General features: G+C 46.0%; 1 protein-coding gene across 1 annotated transcript in view; it reads left to right on the top strand.

Moving 5' to 3' along the window:
- The window catches only part of polg (polymerase (DNA directed), gamma), a 57975-nt gene that overhangs the window by 29320 nt on the left and 6357 nt on the right, over positions 1–22298 (top strand). The window contains exons 12-20 of the mRNA XM_072470565.1: positions 2192–2278; positions 2820–2939; positions 5750–5910; positions 7357–7410; positions 7870–7987; positions 9556–9691; positions 17824–18070; positions 19820–19942; positions 21532–21700. Of these exons, the coding sequence (XP_072326666.1) occupies positions 2192–2278; positions 2820–2939; positions 5750–5910; positions 7357–7410; positions 7870–7987; positions 9556–9691; positions 17824–18070; positions 19820–19942; positions 21532–21700 (1215 nt within the window). The remainder of the gene's footprint in view (positions 1–2191; positions 2279–2819; positions 2940–5749; positions 5911–7356; positions 7411–7869; positions 7988–9555; positions 9692–17823; positions 18071–19819; positions 19943–21531; positions 21701–22298) is intronic.

Here is a 22298-nt window from a genome sequence, read left to right on the forward strand (position 1 = left end):
CCATCGAGTCTGCACCGGCTCTTGGAAAGAGCACCCTACCCAAGGTCAACACCTCCACCCTATCCCCATAACCCAGTAACCCCACCCAATACTAAGGGCAATTTATAATGGCCAATCCACCTAACCTGCACATCTTTGGACTGTGGGAGGAAACCGGAGCACCCGGAGGAAACCCACGCGCACACGGGGAGGATGTGCAGACTCCGCACAGACAGTGACCCAAGCCGGAATCGAACGTGGGACCCGGGCGCTGTGAAGCAACAGTGCTACAGAGGAGTTGTTGGAGAAATTTGGGATTTTGCAGGTGGATATATTTGGGTATCTACAGATCCGCAGTTTTGCGTAAAACATCTATCTGACATTCCCTATGGTGGCGCCATCCTCATTCCTGGAGAGGGTATTGGTGCTTGCAGGGATGGAGGAGGGGAGTACATCGGGGATTTATGGAAGGATTATGCCGGAGGACGCAGTAATGGTGGAGGGGGTTAAGGCCAAGTGAGAGGAGGTAATGGGGTTTGGAATTGGAGGACAGGGTGTGGTGTGAGGCTCTGTGGAGGGTGAATTCTGTGTCTTCATGTGAGAGATGCGGGTTAATACAGCTGAAGGTAATGCATAGGGTTCATTTGATCAGATGTAGGATGAGTAGGTAGTTTGTGGGAGTGGAGGATGAGTGTGAGTGTTGTGAGAGGGGCTTGACTAACCATGTGCACATGTTCTGGTCATGTCCTGAGCTCATGAGGTTCTGGGTCTACTTCTTTAGCACCATGTCGGCGATTATGCAAATTGAACTGAAGCCCTGCCCCTTGGCGGAGGGTGCGGGGGGGGGGAGGGCATATTTGGGGTGTCAGAGCTGCAAATGGTACTGATGTTCTGCCTGCACCTCGCTGATTGCGCGAAGGTGGGTGCTGATGGGGTGGAGGTCAGGTTCTCCCCCCAGTGCCTCAGTATGGCTGGAGGATCTTATGGAGTTTCTATACCTTGAGAAAGTCAAGTACACCGTGAGGGCAGGAATTGAGGTGATCTACCGGAGATGGTCGCCGTTTATTCAGTACTTTAAAGAGCTGCTCATCGTTGGTTGCTAGGGAGAGGGGGAGGGAGTTGCGGGGGGGGGAGGGCTCTTTTGTTTGGGTCCTTTTGATTAGGGGTGTGGTTTGGGGGATGGGGAGTGGTTTGGCGTTGTTTGTTATTGTTTTATTGTTATGTACAAAATTGAAAGTGTTGAATAAAAATATATTTTTTAAAGTCTCAGGAGCACATGAGGAGCTATTAAGATAGGTCACCAAAAGTTAAGTGGAATGGCTAGATCTTAAGGAGTATTTTAAAGGAAGAGGAGGAGAGGTTTAGGAAGAGTATTCCAGAGTTTAATGCCTAGGCATCTGAAGGCAAGGACACCGATGTTTAAGTAATTTAAATCAGGGATACGCAAAAGGGCCAGAATTAGAAGAGTGTGGGAATGTGGATTGCAGGGCTGGAGGAGATTATAGAGATAAGTCGCCTTCTGCCATGTAGGGATTCTATGGTTCTATGGAAGGGAGAGACGATAGACGAAATGGAAATCAAGACTACGACTTTTAAAATCAAGGCATTGCTGGACGAGGCATCTTTGTTGATCAGGGATGCTGGATGAACCTGCCCCAACTGTGATGTCCCCCAAGGGTCAAAAATCTCACTGGCATTCACCACCTCGGCTCATACCCCCAAGAATGGCGCGTTGGACCAAGATATCAAAAGTAAGAACAGTGCTGGTAGGGCAGCACGGTAGCACAGTGGTTAGCACGGTTGCTTCACAGCTCCAGGGTCCCAGGTTCGATTCACGGCTTGGGTCACTGTCTGTGCGGAGTCGGCACGTTCTCCCCGTATCTGCGTGGGTTTCTTCCGGATGCTCCGGTTTCCTCCCACAGTCCAAAGGTGTGCAGGTTAGGTGGATTGGCCTTGCTAAATTGCCCTTAAGTGTCCAAAAAAGGTTGGGTGGGCTCGCTGGGTTACGGGGATGGGGTGTGGGCTTGGGTAGGGTGCTCTCTGCACTCCATTGGCCTCCTTTTGCACTGTAAATTCTATGATTTTATGACTCAACTCCAGTAGGAGTGGGTGCCTCCATGGGAGGAGGGAGAAGGTCAAATTGATACTGTAATTGGATGTAAGCAACAGAATTCTTTGGATTATTTGTGACACATTTATTCATTGCCACCAGGTGGAGGAGCTGAGCCACTTGGAGAGCGAACATGAAGCTGATTTCCAAGTGTTTGGCAATGGGAGCAGAAAGAAGAATTCTACACAGGTGAAGCCCCGAGCGCATTTCTAATCTTTGAAAACGTGCGGTATTTCCTTCCAGTTTCTCTTCTCCCATCCTGCGAGGTGCTTGGAACGGGCAAACTAGTCAGCAATCGGGCACTATCTGACCCGGTGTGACTCGAGACAAAATCCACCCTCTCCGCCCGGGTTTACACTCTCTTATTGTGCGTGTATGTGAGATCCAACTGCAGTGAGAGTGGCTGGATCGTGCAGGCCTCACTATTGATGTTCACCCATGTGGTATGGATGATCATCTATCATGTCTATCTGCCTATCATGTCTTGTCTTATTGCGATTTCTAACTGGTCAAAAAATTGTAAAGGTGCTCATATTAAGATATCACAATACCCCCAACATCTCTTGTCTTAAGCCCCTGAAAAAAGAAAAGAATTAATCCCTGTGGCTAATAAATCACGTGATAGTTAATCTGTTGCTCTGCACTGTAATTTGCCACGGTTGTTGATCTATTCCACTAGATCAGTTGATTTAGTTTACATTGATGCAGAATGTCACGACTATATTTTTAGGATCAAAATGGGGAGGCACAAATGTTTCTTGAAGACAGCTGCCACTTGGATCATCATGGAAACGGTCCGTATGATGAGGTCGACGTGCCCGGTTGCTGGTTTTTCAAACTTCCACACAAGGTTTGATGTTTTTTCCTTCCACTTCCTGAACATTTTCTGTGCTTTTAACGCAACTCGCTACTGGTAGATCTGACGGTGGCAACCTAGCTTCCTCCCACTTTTCTCCACCTGTCTCTTGAGTTTGTTGGCTTATGATTCCAGAGGTGCAGGCCTCCTTTTTTTTTTCTTATAAATTTAGAGTACCCAATTATTTTTTTTTCCAATTAAGGGGCAATTTAGCATGGGCAATCCACCTACCCAGCACATCTTTTGGGTTGCGGGGGTGAAACTCATGCAGACACGGGGAGAATGTGCAAACTCCAGTGGCCCAGGGCCGGGATTCGAACCTGGGTCCTCAGCGCCGTAGTCTCAGCGCTAGCCACTGCGCCGTCGTGCTGCCCTCAGGTCTCCTTTAATACCTCGTGTCACAGCCCATTCATTATGTCTGTCTGTGGGTATCAACAGACAATGCAACTATGAAGGACGTCGACAACAGCATGTTGCGTTTGCAGAGTGCCGTTAACGTAAGGAAACCCCCCCCCCAGTGTGCTTCACAAGAGGCCCAATCAAACAATGGGGGTTGGGCCAAAATAGGAAATGTTGATTCGGCTTTTGATCTGTAAGGAGGCTACAAAGGGACACAGAGAGGCTAAGTGAGTGGCCAAAGATCTGGCAAGTGGCGCATAATGTGGGAAAATGTGAAATTGCCCATTTTGGCATGAAGAATAAAAAGAAGGATATTATCTAAATGGTGAGACGTTGCAGAGCTCCAAGGTGCAGAGGGACCCGGGTGTCCCAGTGTATGAATTGCAAAAAGCTGGTATACAGGTACAGCAAATAGAATCATAGAATTTGCAGTGCAGAAGGAGGCCATTCAGCCCATCGAGTCTGCACTGGCCCTTGGAAAGAGCATCCAATTATCTTTTTCTAATTAAAGGACAATTTAGCGTGGCCAATCCATCTACCCTGTACATCTTTTTGTGTTGTGGGTGTGGGACCCACACAGACACTGGGAGAATGTGCAAACTCCACATGGACAGAGACCCGGGGCCGGGATCGAACCCGGGTCCTCAGTGCCGTGGGGCTGCAGTGCTAACCACTGTGCCACCGTGCCGCCCTATAATTAGGAAAACTAATCGAATGCGAGGGGAATTGAATACAAAAGTAGGGAGGTAATGCTTCAGTTGTACAGGGCATTGCCGAGACCATATCTGGGGTACTGTGCAGTATTGATCTCCTTATTTAAGGAAGAATGTAAATGCATTCGAGACAACTTCGAGAAGGTTTACGAAACTGCTGCCAGGAATGGGCGGGATTGTCTTCTGAGGAAAGGTTAGTCAGGCTAGGTTTGTATCTGCTGGAGTTTAGAAGAGGCAAGAGGTGACTTGGTTAGAACATATGAGACCCTGAGGAGTATTGACAGGGTGGATGTGGCGAGGATGTCTCCTCTTGTGGGAGAATCTAAAACTACGGGTCTCTGTTTAAAAATAAAGGGTCGCCCATTTTAAGAGGAATATTTTTTTCAGAGGGCAGTGAGTCTGGAACTCTCGCCCTCAAAAGGTCGTGGAAGCAGAGTCTTTGAATATTTTCAAGGCTGATCGATATTCTTTTTGAAACAGGAGGTGAAAGGTTATCAGGGGGCGGCAGGAATGTAGGGTTGAGGTTACACTCAGATCAGCCATGATCTTATTGAATGGCGGAGCAGGCTCGAGGGACCGAGTGGCCTACTCCTCTTAGTTCATATGTTGTTAGAGACGTGGCTCTTGAGGTGAAGAAGCAGATAGAGAGCAAGAGAGGTTTGTGGAGGGAATTCCAGAACGGAAGGATTAGGTGAGGAAAGGGAGGGCAGATGCACAAAAGGTCAAAATCAGAGGCACAGAGAATTCAGGGGAGGAGTTGTAACGGTGCATAGTCTAAGGGAAGAGCTTAAAGTTATTAAAACACAAGGAAGTGTACAGAGGGGCTGTGTTTGTTGATCCGCTGGCAGAGCCCCAAGTGAATGGTGGACAGATTGACTAAGATGAGAAGGAGATTGACGGTAAAGAACAGAAAATTCTGGAGAAGCTCATGCGGGCCTGGTAGCATCTGTGGCGAGAAACAGAGTTAACGTTTTGAGTCAGTGTGGCTCTTCAGGATATTGACAAGATTGACCCTCAGCAGCTCACTGGTTGGGAAGGTTGAACAAGAGTGGCAGAGAGTCCAATGTGCAAGACCTAAAGGTGTGCAAATCGCCTTCACGCCATTGAGACAACAGTCGGGGCACAATCCAGTTAATTATATATGCAGTGGCATTTGAGGGAGATTGGGGCAAGACCAATATTTATTGTCCTTATTTTTTTACTGACCTTGAAATTGTGGTGGTTTGCCACCTGCTGGAGTACAATTGAATGGTTTGCAAGGTTGTTTGAGAGGACGGATGAGAGTCAACATTTCTGTAAAACTGCAATCACATAGAGGCAGGTTTTCTTCGCTGAAGGACGTTAATGGGCCAGTTGAGTTGAGATTTTATGACAATTGGGCAGTGTCATGGTCACCATTACCGACACGAGCTTCTTTTTCTAGATTTGGTGGTATTTGAACTCCTGTCTCCAGATCATTATCCAAGCCTCTGATTCACTAGTCCGGGAACATTATCGCTATGCTATGGTACCTCCATTGTCGTGGTGGGATGTTGAAATTGCTGCCCGCCATTCCTGGCAAAACCTTTTTTCATATTCTCTGGGGGTCAAACCTGTGACCCACATTTAACGTTTTCTCAGTGTTGGGATAGAAATGGGTGACGTAATGCAGAAGCTAAAATTGAACGAGTTCTCTCCCTTTATCTACTTCAGGATGGGAACAAGAACAATGTTGGGAGCCCCTTCGCGAAGGATTTCCTCTCCAAGATGGAGGATGGCACGCTGCAGGCGAGCACAAGTGCAACAAACGCAACCAGAGCGTTGGAAATCAACAAGATGATCTCATTCTGGAGGAACGCTCAGAAAAGAGTCAGGTGATGGGCGTTCCTCTCTCTCACCTTAACCCACTCACTGCCCGCTCAATGGGGTTGTGTAGGCAGTGCAGGATGTCTGGCGGCAGGCATAATGGTTTTAAAAATCTGGACTGAGCTTAATTGCAAATAACTCTGGTCACATCCAATTTCCTACATATCATCTCGAGCTTGAATTGTACACGCTCCCTATAATGAGTGCTGTCAGTACCTGTGAACAAAACACTGCATTCTCTGAAGGCATTACACAGGCTATCACAGGTCAGATGCGATGGTAAAGATCTCTGTATTCTGACCCATCAGATTCTTTAAGATCATCTTGTTGCAGGAATCCCACATGAATAATTAGTCCTACATTTGGGGTACTCTTTGCTGTAAGTGAGGTACCCAAAATGTTGCCACTCTAATTCTGGCTTCTTGAGCATCCCCAGTTTTAACCACTGCACCATTGGTGGCCTTGCCTTCAGCTACCCGGGCCCTACGCTCTGGAATTCCCTCCCAACACTTGTCCACCTCGGTTTTCTTTCTTTAAGATACTCCTTCAAAACCTACCCCTTTGATAAAGATTTGGCCATCTGACCTAATTAATATCTCCTTGCGTGGTTTCGGGTGATATTTTTGTTTTATAATGCTGCTGTAAAGCACCTTGGAACATTTTATTATGCTAATTATGCCACGTGAATATCAGTTGTGATTGAATGCACATGTGCAAAAAACAGCACCGGACATTAACTTGTCTGCCTCAGCACTATTAACACTGTTGCTTCACAGCGCCAGGGTGCCGGGTTCAATTCCCGTCTTGGATCACTGTCTTTGCGGAGTCTGCACGTTCTCCCCGTGTCTGCGTGGGTTTCCTCCGGGTGCTCCGGTTTCCTCCCACAAGTCCCGAAAGACGTGCTGTTATGTAATTTGGACATTCTGAATTCTCCCTCAGTGTACCCGAACAGGCGGCGGAGTGTGGCGACTCGGGGATTTTCACAGCAACTTCATTGCCGTGTTAATGTAAGCCTACTTGTGACATTAATAAAGATTATTATATATTATTATTGTCAAAAGGAAAAGTTGCTCCATTGTCAGCGAGCACTCCCCTTGCTGGTAAGATCGCCATATAGCAGCTTTGCCACAAATGCACGATGAGGGAAACCAGGCTGCTGCACAGGGAATATTTAACTTCTGCGCAATTGCTAATTGACAAAACGTCAAGGGAAAAGTGACTGTCCGCCCATGTGCAGAGTTTGACATACTTTCAGGATCTGTGTGAACCTGCTTGACCACACAACCTCAGATGTGGTGTTCTTCATGCAACACTCATTATACCATATGTTGAGCTTCTCAGGCCGAGACTGCAGACAATATTACCGTCACTGTTATTAGTCCCAGTAAACATGTCAACAGCAGGAGCCCTTTAAGCTACGTAATGAAATAATGCCAATTTGTTACCTTCTACAGTTCTCAGATGGTTCTGATGCTGAAGAAAAGCGAGCTGCCTCGAACAGTCACAAGGTGTGTAAATTCAATTAGCATCAGCCTTTGGGGTTGTAATCTTTTTTTTCCCTCTTCTTCGTCCTCCGACGGCCTTGCCTCCTTGCTGCGATCTGACTACTTGAGGGGATGCCAAGTGTTTGTCCCTCATTGGTGAACCGAGAGACTGAGTGTTGATTGGCGCTTCACCAGGGAGAGCATCACATCTGAACTCGGATTTGTCCCCACCCCAGGCTTTCATAAAAGTGGCTTTACAACGGGAGACTTTGGATGACAGCACTGAGTCAAGCCAGCTCTGCGCAGTGAGGGAAGGAAAATTGGCTGGAAAACCTACCTGAGCTAGAACACACTGGGAAATGGACCCTCTCGGACATGAGTAATGCTCTTGTGAACTGAAACCTTCAGTGACTCCTCACCGCTAATGAACATTATTAGGATATTAACCATGCCCTGTTAAATGTTTCACTTTCACAATTGCAGGCATTCTTCCTACGATGAAGAGAACGATTATGGAGCCATAATACCACAAATCATTACTGCTGGCACAGTAACCCGACGGGCGGTTGAGCCGACCTGGCTAACGGCCAGCAATGCACGGGTACGTGACGGTAATTGAGAATATGAGGAATATGTGGACTTCTCCCTCTAAACACAGTTGTTAACCAACCATTCCTCACTGTTCTAACTGACAGGCAATGATTTAATGAGACCGTGTTAAGGAAGCGATCCTCCGTATCAAAACTATGCTGTGCCTGACCTGCGTTTGCTTAATGCTTATAGAGTCATAGAGTTTCACAGGACATAAAGAGACCATTCGACCCATCGTGTCTGCACCGGCCATCAAGCACCTATATTCTAATCCCATTTTCCAGTACTTGGCCCGTAGCTTTGTATGCTGTGGCATTTCAAGTGCTCATCTAATTGCTTCTTAAATGTTGAGGGTTCCTGCCTCCACCAATCTTTTCAGGCAGCGAGTTCCAGATTCCAACCACATTCTGGGTGAAAAAGCTTTTCCTCAAATCCTCTCTAAATCTCCTGCCCTTACCTTACATCCATATATGCTCCCTGGTTATTGACTCCTCTATTATGGAGTAAAGTTTCTTCCTATCTATGTTCCACATAATTTTGGACACCTTAATCGGGTCGCCCCCTCTGCCTTCTCTGCACCAAGGAAAGCAACGTCAGCCTAACCAGCCTCTCTTCAAAGCTGAAACGCTCCAGCCCAGGCAACATTCTGGTGACCCTCCTCTGCACCCTTGTAATTAAATTCTTGAACCTTTCACATTAATGTGCAAGCTGTGCCCATTTGATAATATTCCCACCTCCTAATTCCAGCTTCAAGTCCCATTCCAGGACTTGAGCATAAAAATCTACGTTGACACTCGAGGGCAGTACTGAGGAAATGCTGCTCTGACAGAGGTGCTGCCTTCTGGATGAGATGTTAAACCATCTGCTCACTTGGTGGATGCAAAAGGGGTCCCACGATACTATTTTGAGGAATCAGCAATCTGGCAATATCTCACCCCGCTGTCCTGGCCAATAACTATCAATCAACATCACACTGCTGTTTGCAGGATCTTGCTCTGTGAAATATTGGCTGCCATGTTTCCGACATGACAATAGTGACTATGCTTCAGATGTACTTCATTGGCAATAAAGTCACTTTTGTGATATCCGGTGATGATGATAAGTGCTACATAAATGCAAATCCTTTTTTCTAATCATTATTAACATCCCTTGTTAATGAGCTCCCTGCCAAAAAAGGATTACTGCGAAAATCCAGGCGCGAGGTGGGCAAAAGGCCGGATGAGAAGGAGCGCTGAGACCTCATTGGATTGGGGGAAGTTGGAGAGATAGGGAGGGCAGAGACTATATAGGGATTTGAAAATGAGTATGCAAATTTTAAAATTGAATGGGACTGGGAGCCAATGTTGGGGGGGGTGAGTCCACCTCCCACACGCCTACAGCGAACCACAAAGATTCAGGATGGAATCTTCCTGATCCACACAACACGTTTCCAAGCAGGGCAATGCATTTATTCAGCGAAGTGTCATGGGAGCCATTGTTTTGTGATTAATCCCATGAAGAATGTAAATAGATTGTATTCCCCCCCCCCCCCCCCCCCCCCCCCCCCCCCCCCCCCCCCCCCCCCCCCATCTTTCACAGACTGATCGTGTGGGTAGCGAACTAAAAGCAATGGTTCAGGTGCCGCCTGGGTACCACCTGGTCGGAGCAGATGTCGACTCGCAAGAGCTGTGGATTGCTGCCATACTTGGGGAAGCCCATTTTGCTAGAATACATGGTAAGTTGGTCACACGGAGAGTGGAGCTGTAGCAGACGCACAGAAACACAAACCCCCAAACCAATTGAAATGCTTGCTGAATGTATGTAAATTAGAGCAAAGTTCCTATTTTGATAAAGGTGTCAGGGTGGTTTGCTGCTCCTCCTGAAGAAGTCAAATTGTGCTTCTACAACTGGGCATCATTAGTAGCCCTTAATGATAATGGTATATCAGCCTCAGAACTATTGCGCAAGATTCAATTTTAAGACGTCTTTTATGTGCTGTCCTGGAAACACTCATTTTTGCTGGGGGCACTATGAACCAGGGCGCCTTAGGCATTCGGAGTAATGTCGACTATGTACAATAATATAAAGCTGATGATAGCAATTGGCAACACATTTTCAATCTCGCCCATTTTTCATTTTCAATCACTTAATTGGAAGTAACAAATGGGAGAGGTTGGATTGCAATTTGTTATCATTTGTTCTATGCTACCACACAATAACAGCTTGCATTTATATAATGCCTTTAACAATGTAAATGTCCAAAGCAACCTCACAGGAGCGATCATCAAGCAGGATTTGATACATTGTAAGGCCCGTGTGTTGAACTCACTGACGCAACTTACATATTAGGAAGCACAGCCAATTGAGGTCTTAACATGCAGAGACTTTGCAAACACATGGGGCGGGATTCTCCACTCCCGCGCCAAAGTGCCTACGCCGTCGTAACCTCGACGGCGCGAAACGGCCCCGATCCCGACCGATTCAGGCCCCGACAATGGGCTAGGATCGGGGCCGCATCATCTACACGCGCCAGGCCTTGTCGCCGCGTAAAGGTGGCGCCGCATAGATGACGCGGCCGGCGCCGCATAACTGGCGTCACCCGCTCATGCGCGGGTTGGCTGGCGCCAACCCGTGCATGTGTGGTTGCTGTCCTCTCTGAGTCCGCCTTGCAAGAAGATGGCAGACTGATCTTGCGGGGCCGCGGAAGGAAGGAGGTCCTCCTTCAGAGAGGACGGCCCGACGATCGGTGGGCACGGATCGCGGGCCATGCCACATTTGAGGTACCCCCCGGTGCAGGATTCCCCCCCCCCCCCCTGCAGGCAGCCCCCCCCAGCGTTCCCGCGCTGTTCCCGGCGCTGGGGGGAATCCCGCCGTTTTGGCCTGGCCACTTGGCCCATCCGGACCTGAGAATAGCGGGGGTGCCGGAGAATCGCCATTTTGGGTGTCTCCGGCGATTCTGCGGCCCGCGAAACTCAACGGGGCCGTTCCCACCGCTTGGGAGAATCGCGGGAGGGCGTCGGACCGGCGTCCAGGGAAATTTTGGCAGCCCAGGCGATTCTCCCAACCGACGCGGGAGTGGAGAATCTCGGCCACGGCCTTTCATCTTGACTCTGAATCCACAAACAGCAATTTGCATTTGTTTAAAATAAATTTAGAGTATCCAATTATTCTTTTTCCAATTAAGGGGCAATTTAGCGTGGCCAATCCACCTACCCTGCGCATATTTTGTGCTGTCGGGGTGAGACCCACGCAGACACGAGGAGAATGTGCAAACTCAAGGGCGGCATGTAGCGCAGTGGTTAGCACTGGGACTAGGGCACTGAGGACCGGGTTCGAATCCCGACCCTGGGTCACTCTGTGTGGAGTTTGCACATTCTCCCCCGGGGGCAGGAGCTGTTACGACAGGAGGTCAAAGTTAGGTATTGTCATGTGAGAGTACCTTTAAGAAATGAAATGAAATGAAAATGAATGAAATGAAAATCGCTTATTGTCACAAGTAGGCTTCAAATGAAGCTACTGTGAAAAACCCCTAGTCGCCACATTCCGGCGCCTGTTCGGGGAGGCTGGTACGGGAATGGGTGTTTATAAATGGGTGTGTATATAAATATCTGTAGTGTGAGAGTACCTTTAAGAAATGGGTGTTTATTACTGCAGTAATGTCAGAGAGTGGGTGGAGCTGGGCTGTCTGTCAGCTTTTTACTTTTGTTTTACACCCTGTTTGCTGCAGGGTGTGTTTTAGTTTCGTTTTCAGTGTTGGAGCTGAAGCCAGACAGCAGGTGTACAGTTGATCTCTCTGCCATAAAAGACTATCTCTTGATCATTTGGTGAATTCAGAATTATAAATGTTCTCAGTAGTGAATGTAAACCTAATGTGCTTCTGTTAAAAGGTGTTTCTTGGGTCTTCTGGATGTTGTTTGGAAAGTTATTAAGGATTACTTCGTGTTGTATTCTTTGGGGGTTGAATTTGAACTGATGGTTGCTGAGATGTTCACTGTATGTTTTAAAAAGGTTAACTTAAGTTCATAGAATAAACATTGTTTTGCTTTAAAAAATACTTTTCCATTTCTGCTGTACCACACTTGTAGGGTGGGCCGTGTGCTCCCCATACCACAATCTATTAAATGTTGTGGGTCAGGTGAACTCCATGACACACTTTGGGGTTCTCTAAACCCTGGCCCATAACAGTATAAATATGATAAACACAATGTGTATTTGTATAGCGCCTTTAACGTAGTAAAACCTCCCAAAGTGCATCACAGGCCTGTAAACAAACAAAACTAACATTGAGCAACGTTAGGAGATAATAGAAGGCCTTATGTTTAGTCAAAGAGGCAGCTTTTAAAGATCTTCTTAAAGGAGGAGAGAGAGTTAGGGAATTTTAGAGAAAGAATCCCAGAGTTTTCGCCTCGGCGGCTGAGGTCACGGCCACCAATGAAAAAGCAAATAAAAGCTATGGCGCTGAGGATACGGGTTCGATCCCGGTTCTGGGTCACTATCCGTGTGGTGTTTGCACATTCTCCCCGTGTCTGCGTGGGTTTCACCCCCACAACCCAAAGATGTGCAGGTTAGGCGGAATGGCCATGCTAAATTGCCCCTTAATTGGAAAAAAAATAATTAGGTACTCTAAATTTATTTATGCCACACGGATAGTGAGCCGGGTCCGGGATCGAACCCGGGTCCTTAGCGTCGTGAGGCAGCAGTGCTAACAACTGCACTGCCATGCCACCCCGCAATATGCATCTTTCTACTTAATATTAATGGAGTCAGATAAACCATCTCAATCTTCTAAACTCCCTGAGTTCAGGCCCAACCTACTCAACCTCCACTTAAGAAAATCCCTCCATACAGGGGAAGAAAATCCCTCCATACAGGGGATCAAACTAGTGACGTTTCTCTGGACTGCCTCTAATTTAAAAAAATTTTTTTTTAGAGTACCCAATTCATTTTTTCCAATTAAGGGGCAATTTTGTGTGGCCAATCCAACATCTTTGGGTTGTGGGGGTGAAACCCACACAAACACTGGGCGAATGTGCAAACGCCACACTGACAGTGACCCAGAGCCGGGATCGAACCTGGGACCTTGGCGCCGTGAGGCAGCAGGGCTAACCCACTGCGCCACCGTGCTGCCCTTGCCTCTAATGCCAGTAGATCTTTCCTTGGATAAGGGGACCAAAACTGTTCACAGTATTCCAGGTGTGGTCTAACTAGTGACTTGTATAGTTTTAGCAAGTTGACCTTACTCTTATACTCCTTCCCTTGAATATTCCAGGCTAATATTCCATTTGCCTTCCCAATTACCTTCTGAACTTGCACGTTAGCATTTTGTGATTTATACACGAGGATCTCTATGCTGCAGTTTTCTCAATTAAAATAATATTCAGCTCCTTTATTCTCCTTATGTTAAAAGAAAATCCCTCTCGCACCCTTCAACAACCCGTGCTATTTTTGACTCTCCTTAAAACCCATCTTTTTGATCAAGTTTTTGGTCTGCTGATTTTTTTTGACTTGGCCTCTATATCGATTATACTTCTGTAAAGTGCTTACCACGTTTTCTTACTTTTCACTTGCTACATAAATGGAAGTTGTTGTTGAACATTATTTTTTTTAGCATTGGGATTTATATGTGAACCCGCCCATATAAATGCTAATTATAAGGATCCTAATGAGACAATTTGGACAGTCTCACTCGTGGGCATTGGCTTCGAGCACAGTACCCTCAATTTGGCACTAGATCTGCTGTTGTTTTTAGAAATGTAAGATGCCTGATGTAGCCAAAGGAAACTGTCAGGTTTGTGAGTGGAAGCATCATTTTAGAGGTTGGAGCTAAGGCACCGAGGCTTAATATACATCTCTGTATGTCAGTAATTTGGATCAGGCATTGATATTTTTTTTGGTTCAACTATATTAGATTCTCTGTTAGAACATTACACTTATGGGATTGACTTTCGCTGTCCTACAATAACAGGATTGGAACAATGCTTCCTTGTGACTAGAGCTGAACATTTTGTGTGTTTGGTTACGACTGGGATGGGAGGAATACACAATTAATCTAGCCCCACTCCTATGCAGGATGCATCATTAGTTCAAAAGTTTAATTCACTCACCAAAATGGTAAATTATTTACCTTTGTTGCTGCTAGACCCAGAATAAAAGAGACTTTAATCAGGCTTCTTTCAATAAACTCAGAATTATTGATTATAAAACAAACTTCCTTTGTGAAAACAAGTTGCAAGAACTAGTACACACACAATTGTACTCTGGAAGTATAACAATCTATCCCCTTTTAAAAATAGCCCAACACACGCATGCTTGTACGTGCACGTGCACACACACGACAAACAGGGTCTCTGCAGAGCTGGGTTTTGGAGGATAGGCTTTATAACAGGAAGGATAAAGTTAGCAGGGTTTTGATGCTGTCGATCTGGAGCCCCCTCGTGTGAAGATGAGCCTCCAGTCATGGTTGATGTTTGGAGGATCTCAACAATGGATCTTAGGGTGGCACAGTGCCCAGCACTGCTGCCTCACAACAACAGGGACCTCTTGGCCTTGGGTGACTGTGGATTTTGCACAATCTCCGTGTGTCTGCATGGGTTTCCACTGGGTGCTCTGCTTTCCTTCCACAGTCCAAAGATGTGCAGGTTAGATGGGATTACGGGGATAGGGCGGAGTTCTGAGTAGGGTGCTCTTTTAGGGGCGGACGGTGCAGAGTCGATGGGCTGATTGGTCTCCTTCTGCACTGTAGGTATCCTATGATGTGGAGGAGACTATAGCGCTGGACCAATTCTTCTCATCTCAGCTTTGCAGGTTTCCAAATGCAGACAAGTTACACTCAGATGAAGATTCTCTGGCTGCAGGTTGATAACCACATACAGAATTTTAGGCAAGGCAGGGAGAATAACCAGTCAAGGCAGCCTTCCTTCTCAGATTATTCCCCAAAACACAAATCTTGTTTCTGTCATTTAATTTCCAGTTAATCACTAAGCCTTTACCAGTTTTCCCCACTCAATTAAAGCGATTGCAGTTCAAAATAAACAAATTGCTCTTCCCCTTCAAGTAACATGCTGGACTGGTGATTTCTGAGAAAAGGTGTGCTTGTTGACAGTCCAAGGTGAACTTTGACCTTGTTTAAATCAAGTCTCCAAATGATACTACATTTTTAAAGGAAAATGTAGCGTTGAAAGATTGCACAGATGTTTCTTGAATCACTCCAAAAGCAAGCTACAGTATTTGCATTTATAGAGGTCTTTTAACATGGGAAAATGTCCAATGGAATGTAATCAGTCAAAACTCAACAACAACAAAAAAACTTAACAATTGGTTGTACAAGATCAAATGTAAATCGTTAAGTTTATTTATTTTGCAGTGGGATATATACAGAGCAGTAGTCGTGATTAGGCTTATTACTCAACACAACATGACTTAGTATAAAATAAAGAAAATGCTACACTTCCTTATATCAATGAGTTCCCTTACTTGATTTAGACAAGAGGACTTCCAACAACTCTCCATCATCTGGAGCTACTTAATCACAGCGTCTGCTGATCCTTACAAACGTGCAGCATTCAAATCTGTTTTGCTGTGCCCCTGTCTCTGTTTATTCTTTCTTTGTTTACAGCCAAAATGGAAAGCTTCCAGACTCTCTCTGCCAAGCGCTCAGGAGCAGAGACACGCCAATGCCCCAATTGTGTTGTGCTCATTGATTACTGTGATACGTCGATAAGTGTTCAGTCTCTCGGAAATACAATGTATATTAGCCACGATTTATTTGGATGCCTTTTTACTGCATTGGCTAAATGGTATTTTGTCATTGACAGAATGGAGCAGGAAGGTGACCCATTTATAGAAGTATATAACAGACCAGTAAATACAATGATTATTACAGTAATCAGTCTAGAATTTAGCTTGCTGGGGTTTAACCAGAGCAATAGGATATCTCAGGATGCCTGTGTACTCTGCACACAGTCACACTATTATTCCTGGCTAGAGTGGAAAATCATGCTTGCAAGCCCTTGTAAGTGACTGGGATTGATTTTACACACAAACTATTTGTATGTAGCTATCCTCCACCAACTGCATTTTGGTGGAAAAGTCATTGTACTTTTATCAGGAAAGGTTGTTGCAGTTTCAGCCATCAGATCGGTTTGGTGTGCTGTATTTGGAGAACTCTGTAAATACCCTCTTTTTGAAATTCTTTCATGCAATGTGGTGTCACTGGGAAGGCCAGCCAGCCATCCCTAATTATCACATTGATTGGATTTGGGTTTATTGTCACGTGTACCGAGGGACAGTGAAAAGTATTGTTCTGCGTACAGTCCAGACCGATCGTTCCATACATGAAAAAACATAGGACATGCGATAGATACACAATGTAAATACGTAGACATCGGGTGAAGAATACAGAGTAATACTCAGTAGAGAGGATGCGTGGAGAGATCAGTTCAGTCCGTGAGAGCGTTATTTAAGAGTCCGGTAACAGCGGGGAAGAAGCTGGTTTTGAATCTCTAACTGCGAGTTCTCCGACTTCTGTATCTCCTGGCTGATGGAAGAGGTATAAAGAGAGAATAACCCGGGTGGGAGTTTTTTTTTGATTATGCTGCCCGCTTTCCCAAGGCAGCGGGAGCTGTAAACAGAGTGGATGGATGGGAGGCGGTTTCGCGTGATGGTCTGGGCTGTGTTCATGACCTCTGTAGTTTCTTACGGTCTTGGGCCGAGCAGTTGCCATACCAGGCTGTGATGCAGCCAGATTGGATGCTTTCTATGGTGCATCTGCAAAAATTGGTGAGAGTCAATGTGTATATGCCAAATTTCCTTAGTTTCTTGAGGAATTATAGGCGCTGTTGTGCTTTCTTGTTCGTAGCGCCGACAAAGGGGGACAGAACAGACTATTGATGTGCACACCTGGGAATTTGAAGCTGTCAACCATCTCCATCTCGGCACCGTTGATGCAGACAGGGGTGTGTACAATGCTTCGCTTCCTGCAATCAATGGTCAGCTCCTCAGTTTTGCTGATGTTGAGGGAGAGATTATTGTTGTTACACCATGTAACAAGGTTTTCCATCTCCCTCCTGTACTCTTACTCATCGTTGTTCAAGATCCAACCCCACTACAGTCGTGTCATCAGCAAACTTGTAGATGGAATTGGAGCCAAATATTGCCACATAGTCTTGTGTGTAGAGGGCATATAGTAGGGAGCTAAGTACACAGCCTTGCGAGGCTCTGGTATTGAGGACTACCGTGGAGGAGGTGTTGTTGTTTATGTTACTGATTGTGGTCTATAGGTCAGGAAGACGAGGATCCAGTTGCAGAGGGAGGAGCCAAGTCATAGGTTTTGGAGTTTTGATATGAGTTTGGCTGGGTGTTGAAGGTGGAGCTTAGTCATGAATAGGAGTCTGACGTAGGAGTCCTTGTTCTCGAGATGCTCCAGGGATGAGTATAGGGTAGGGGAGATGGCGCCTGCTGTGGACCAGTCGTGGCGGTAGGCGAATTGCAGCGGATCAATGCATTTTGGGAAGTTGATGGTGGGCCATTGCCTTGACCTGCCAGTCGTCCATCTGTTGCGGGTACACCAACGGTGATGTAGTGCTCTGTTTAAATAGACTGGGTTGGCTTTGCCCTTTGCTGAGTAAATAGATTTTGAGTCCTGTCTTAAGCCCCACCCTGACTTCAAATCTTTGGTTGATGCAATGGTGTCAAGACTCTGTGTGCACCCGGGTGCACCAGGATATTGTGGATGTTTCTCTTCAGTGGGACCATTGAATATTTTTCGCTCCCCAACTCAGAAGCCTGGTGCAAAGAGCAAACCATTCAGTTTGGTAGCTCTTTTACCATTGGCTGTAAATGACTTTTCATGCATCCCTCTCTCCTCAGGATGCACTGCGTTTGGCTGGATGACACTTCAGGGGAAAAAGAGCAATGGTACAGACTTACACAGCAAGACAGCCGCCACTGTGGGAATCAGCCGGGAGCATGCCAAGGTTTTCAATTACGGACGGATATACGGTGCCGGGCAGCCTTTCGCGGAACGTCTCCTCATGCAGTTTAACCACCGTCTGACACCTCAGGAAGCCGAAGAAAAGGCACGGCAGATGTATGCAACGACCAAAGGCATCCGAAGGTGAGATCTCTGCCTCTACACTACTTACTATCCGTCAAATTCATTAATTAAATTTTCTTTTCTATTTTTGGAGTACTCGATTCTTTTATTCCAATTAAGGGGCAATTTAGCGTGGCCAATTCACCTACCCTGCGCATCTTTTTTGGGTTGTGGGGGTGAGACCCACGCAGACACCGGGAGAATGTGCAAACTCCACACACATTCCCGGTGCTGTGAGGCAGCAGTGCTAACCACTGCGCCACCGTTGTCAGATTAATTAACGACAAGTAACCTGTTTACTGTGCAGCACCTTTGACGGTGCTGGAGAGCATGACACAGAGGCAACCATCGACAGCACCAAGAACCTCTTGGGTAGGTACCAATTGCATCACTTGATTTTTCAATTTCTCTCACTAACTCTGTACTCTGAGTCCTGGTGAATCGGGAGTGTGATTTTGTGATGCAGCCACACCTATTTCTCTTCCATTAAGCTCCTTGACTGTCTTGGGAGACATTTCTGTTGAGCTGGGAGGGGAAAAAAACCTCTCCGTACTTGAACTGATTTAAAAAAAAAGAAATTTAAAGTGCCCAAATAATTTTTTTTCCAATTATGGTAATCTAGGTTGGCCAATCCACCTGCCCTGCACATCTTTGGTTTGTGGATGTGAAACCCACGCAGACACAGAGAGAATGGACAAACTCCAGACGGACAGTGGCCTGTGGCTGGAATCGAACCCGGGTCCTTGGCGCCGTGAGGCAGCAGTGCTAACCACTGCACCACCTACAGTGCTGCTCTACAGTACGTGAACAGTTGAGGGAGATAGACCCGCGCTGAATTAAACTGATTACTTTTCTGGAATACTGTTTGTCCTTTTGTGACTCTTTTCCCCATATCTCCAAAAGGACAGTGAGTCTTGTTGAATTATGTTTCCTTCAGCGCAAAATATTCTCCTAAATCTCATTCAAATACCTCTGTGAGAGTTTTAATTGAGAGTGTCAGCAACTTGTCTACACTTCAAATGCGAACCCTGATGTACACCGAGCAAGGTCTGGCAAGACCAGTGCACTGGACAAAATAAATTATTTCAAGGAATGGTTAGATGGATTTCTAATGGAAAGGAGGTAGAAGGAACTGATCTCCGAGCAAGAAGAGACTTGCATATATATATATAGAATCTTTCACAAGCTCAGAGCATCTCAGCACTTCCAACACCATAGTGGCACAGTGGTTAGCACTGATGCTTCATGGCGCGGCGTTCCCGGGTCAGATCCCGGCCCCGGGTCACCGTCCGTGTGGAGTTTGCACATTCCCCCTGTGTCTGCTTGGGTCTGACCCCCATGACCCAAAATGATGTGCAGGAAAGGTGGATTGGAGATGCTAAATTGCCCCGAAATTGGAAAAAAAAGAATCGGGTACTCTAAATTTTAAAATGAAGTATCATCAGTGTTGTAATGGAGAAAACAGCAGCCAATTTGGGCATGTAACAAACAACAATGCGATAGTGGCCAGATAATTTGTTTTTCCCCTAAATGGTGTTGATTTAAGGATAAACATTTGGCTGGGACACGAGTTTATAAAAACAAATAACAGTATATTGACATTTTCCTTCTGTGTAATAAACTGATGCTGATGCAATTCAAATAACAGCTAAGAATGAGGAGGAGGCAGGCTCATTAAGCCTAATGGCCTAAAGAAGTCTAATTTCATCCCATTAATATTAAAGAGCAGAAACTTAAGTGACTCCCGTCTGCTGCTTTGTTTTGTAACAGGTGTGTGCTTTCAGAAGATGGGGAGTGGTTGGCGAAGGAGCTGAGCATCTCTGTGGAACGGGCAGAAAACGGAACAGTCTCTACCTCTGATGCACGGAAAATCCAGAGGGAGGCAGCGAAAAGGTCAGCGTGCATTTGGAAATTGGCGCATTTACACCCAGCTGAACAATGTCTAAATATGAATGCATCTTATCGTCTACGTCAGCGTCCCTCCTCACGCATTCCAGGGTTTCCATTCGCAGCCCCGCTTTTATTCTTGTGTATTGCAACACACTTTGATGTAGGGGGGCCGATCTTTCTGGGATTCAGCTCCCTCCTTTCCCTGCTCTCGAGCAAGAAAATGTTAAAAGGAGGCAGCATTAACCTAGCTGCACCTCCGCAATTGAAATTGGCATGAAAATAGAAGCGCTGAACCAGTGCTCATAATGGTGATTGAAAGCAATTGCTCACCATCCAAGGGAATCTCATCTACTGTAATGGATTAGAGTGGGCTTTCGACAAGAAGTTAGTACTGTATAGAACATCAATAGATAGAAATACTGCTGTGCCCAAGTTTACCTGCATTGAGTTGTGCAGTGTTTATACATTCAAGAAAACGTTCCAGCTAACATGTGCAAAAATGTTAAGACTATAAAACAGGAAAATGAGAGGAGCTTGTACCTGAGGTAATTAAATTATTTAGATGCGGCCAAAGTTAAGTAAAACCACTCTGAATGCGGTACATACACTATGCAGGATAGTTGCCCTTTGCCTCCCGGCCGGGTCTGCATGTGTTGAAGGCTAAAGTGGCTGAGCCGAACAGGACCCTTATCAACGGGCAGTGTCACAAAATTTTGGGACGGGGATTTGCTTGTTTCCCTTTTCACCAGCACATTTTAGTTTCAGCTGTGTCAGTGTGAAGTGGCACTGAACAGATACACTTGTGCATGGACGGGAAAAGAGAAAGCTGTGAGCAATCATCGCAGATTATCCCTCACGAGAATTACTGAAGAGACTGGGCTGATGACAGACGAGAAGCCAATTTATGGCCTGTGATTATTTGGCTGATCTCAAGACAATTTGCTTGAGCTAAGGAGCAGTGGGGGAATAAAGTCAGAGGATGCTCACCGCTCATCGATACCTATTGGTCTGCGTAAATGTGTATGCACATCTAAGGGGCATTGAGACTCGGTTGCAATTCTCCTACAATTGAAAAGCCTATCTGCCACGAGAACAGTCAAGCAGCGAGGAACATAGAACATACAATGCAGAAGGAGGCCATTCGGCCCATTGAGTCTGCACCGACCCACTTAAGCCCTCACTTCCACCCTATCCCCGTAACCCAATAACCCCTCCTAACCTATTTGGTCACTAAGGGCAATTTATCATGGCCAATCCACCTTTTGGAATTGCATCCCGTTACTATTCAGAACCTCTTTGGGAGGGGAGGAGGGATCTGCTAAAATTCGACTCAGCTCATCCAGAGCTCCACAAAAGCAGGGCATAAGCCTCACTGCTTTATTTCTCCATCTCCACTCATTGCTGTGCTATGCTCAAGTGGAATCATCGAATTTACAGCGCAGAAGGAGGCCATTCGGCCCATCGAGTCTGCACCGGCCCTTGGAAAGAGAAGCCTAGCCAAGCCCACACTTCCAACCTATCCCCGTAATCCAGCAAATCCACACAACCGTTCGACAATTTTTAAACTATTTTCTTTTGCTTGGACTGTACAGGTCTAATGGTGCCAAGTGGAGGGTTGTGAAACAGAGGGTCTGGAGTGGAGGTACAGAGTCCGAAATGTTCAATAAGTTGGAAAACATCGCCACCTCCTACTCTCCCCGAACTCCAGTACTGGACTGCTGCATTAGCAGAGCTCTGGAACCAGGCGCCGTCGGATATGAGGTATTGCTGATCCTTTTTCATCTGATTTCTACTTTCCATTTCAAACAAAGGTTTAATATAGCAATATCTTAAAAACACAATCCTAGGATTAAGCACAAATGACATTTCTGTAGGGCATCATTAAAGACTAAGCTGAACGATCTTAACTTGTCCAAAAGCAAAATACTGCAGATGCTGGAATTCTGAAATTAATCAGAAAATGCTGGAAATATCAGCAGATCAGACAGTATCTCGGTAGATGGAAAGAGAGTTAATGGTTGAGGTCAGTGTCTTTCATCCGCTGGTAACACTATTTCTCTCACTCCAGCTGCTGCCTAACCGGAAGAGCGAGCATTTCCCATTTTTCTGCCATATCTTGGGTCTCCTAGTTTTTGCAACCTTGGGTGTTGTTTTTTAACATTAATTTAGCCATTCTCCTGAGCCTATTGATAAATTGACACTCCCGGGCTATTACCAGACATTTTTTGTGGAATGCAAACTCTCTTTTTAAATAAATTTAAAGTACCCAATAATTTTTTCCAACTAAGGGAAAATTTAGTGTGGCCAATCCACCTAACCTGCACATCTTTGGGTTGTGGGTGTGAAACCCACGCAGACA

The sequence above is a fragment of the Scyliorhinus torazame genome, chromosome 12 (genome assembly GCF_047496885.1).
Source record: "Scyliorhinus torazame isolate Kashiwa2021f chromosome 12, sScyTor2.1, whole genome shotgun sequence".
Lineage (NCBI taxonomy): Eukaryota > Metazoa > Chordata > Chondrichthyes > Carcharhiniformes > Scyliorhinidae > Scyliorhinus > Scyliorhinus torazame.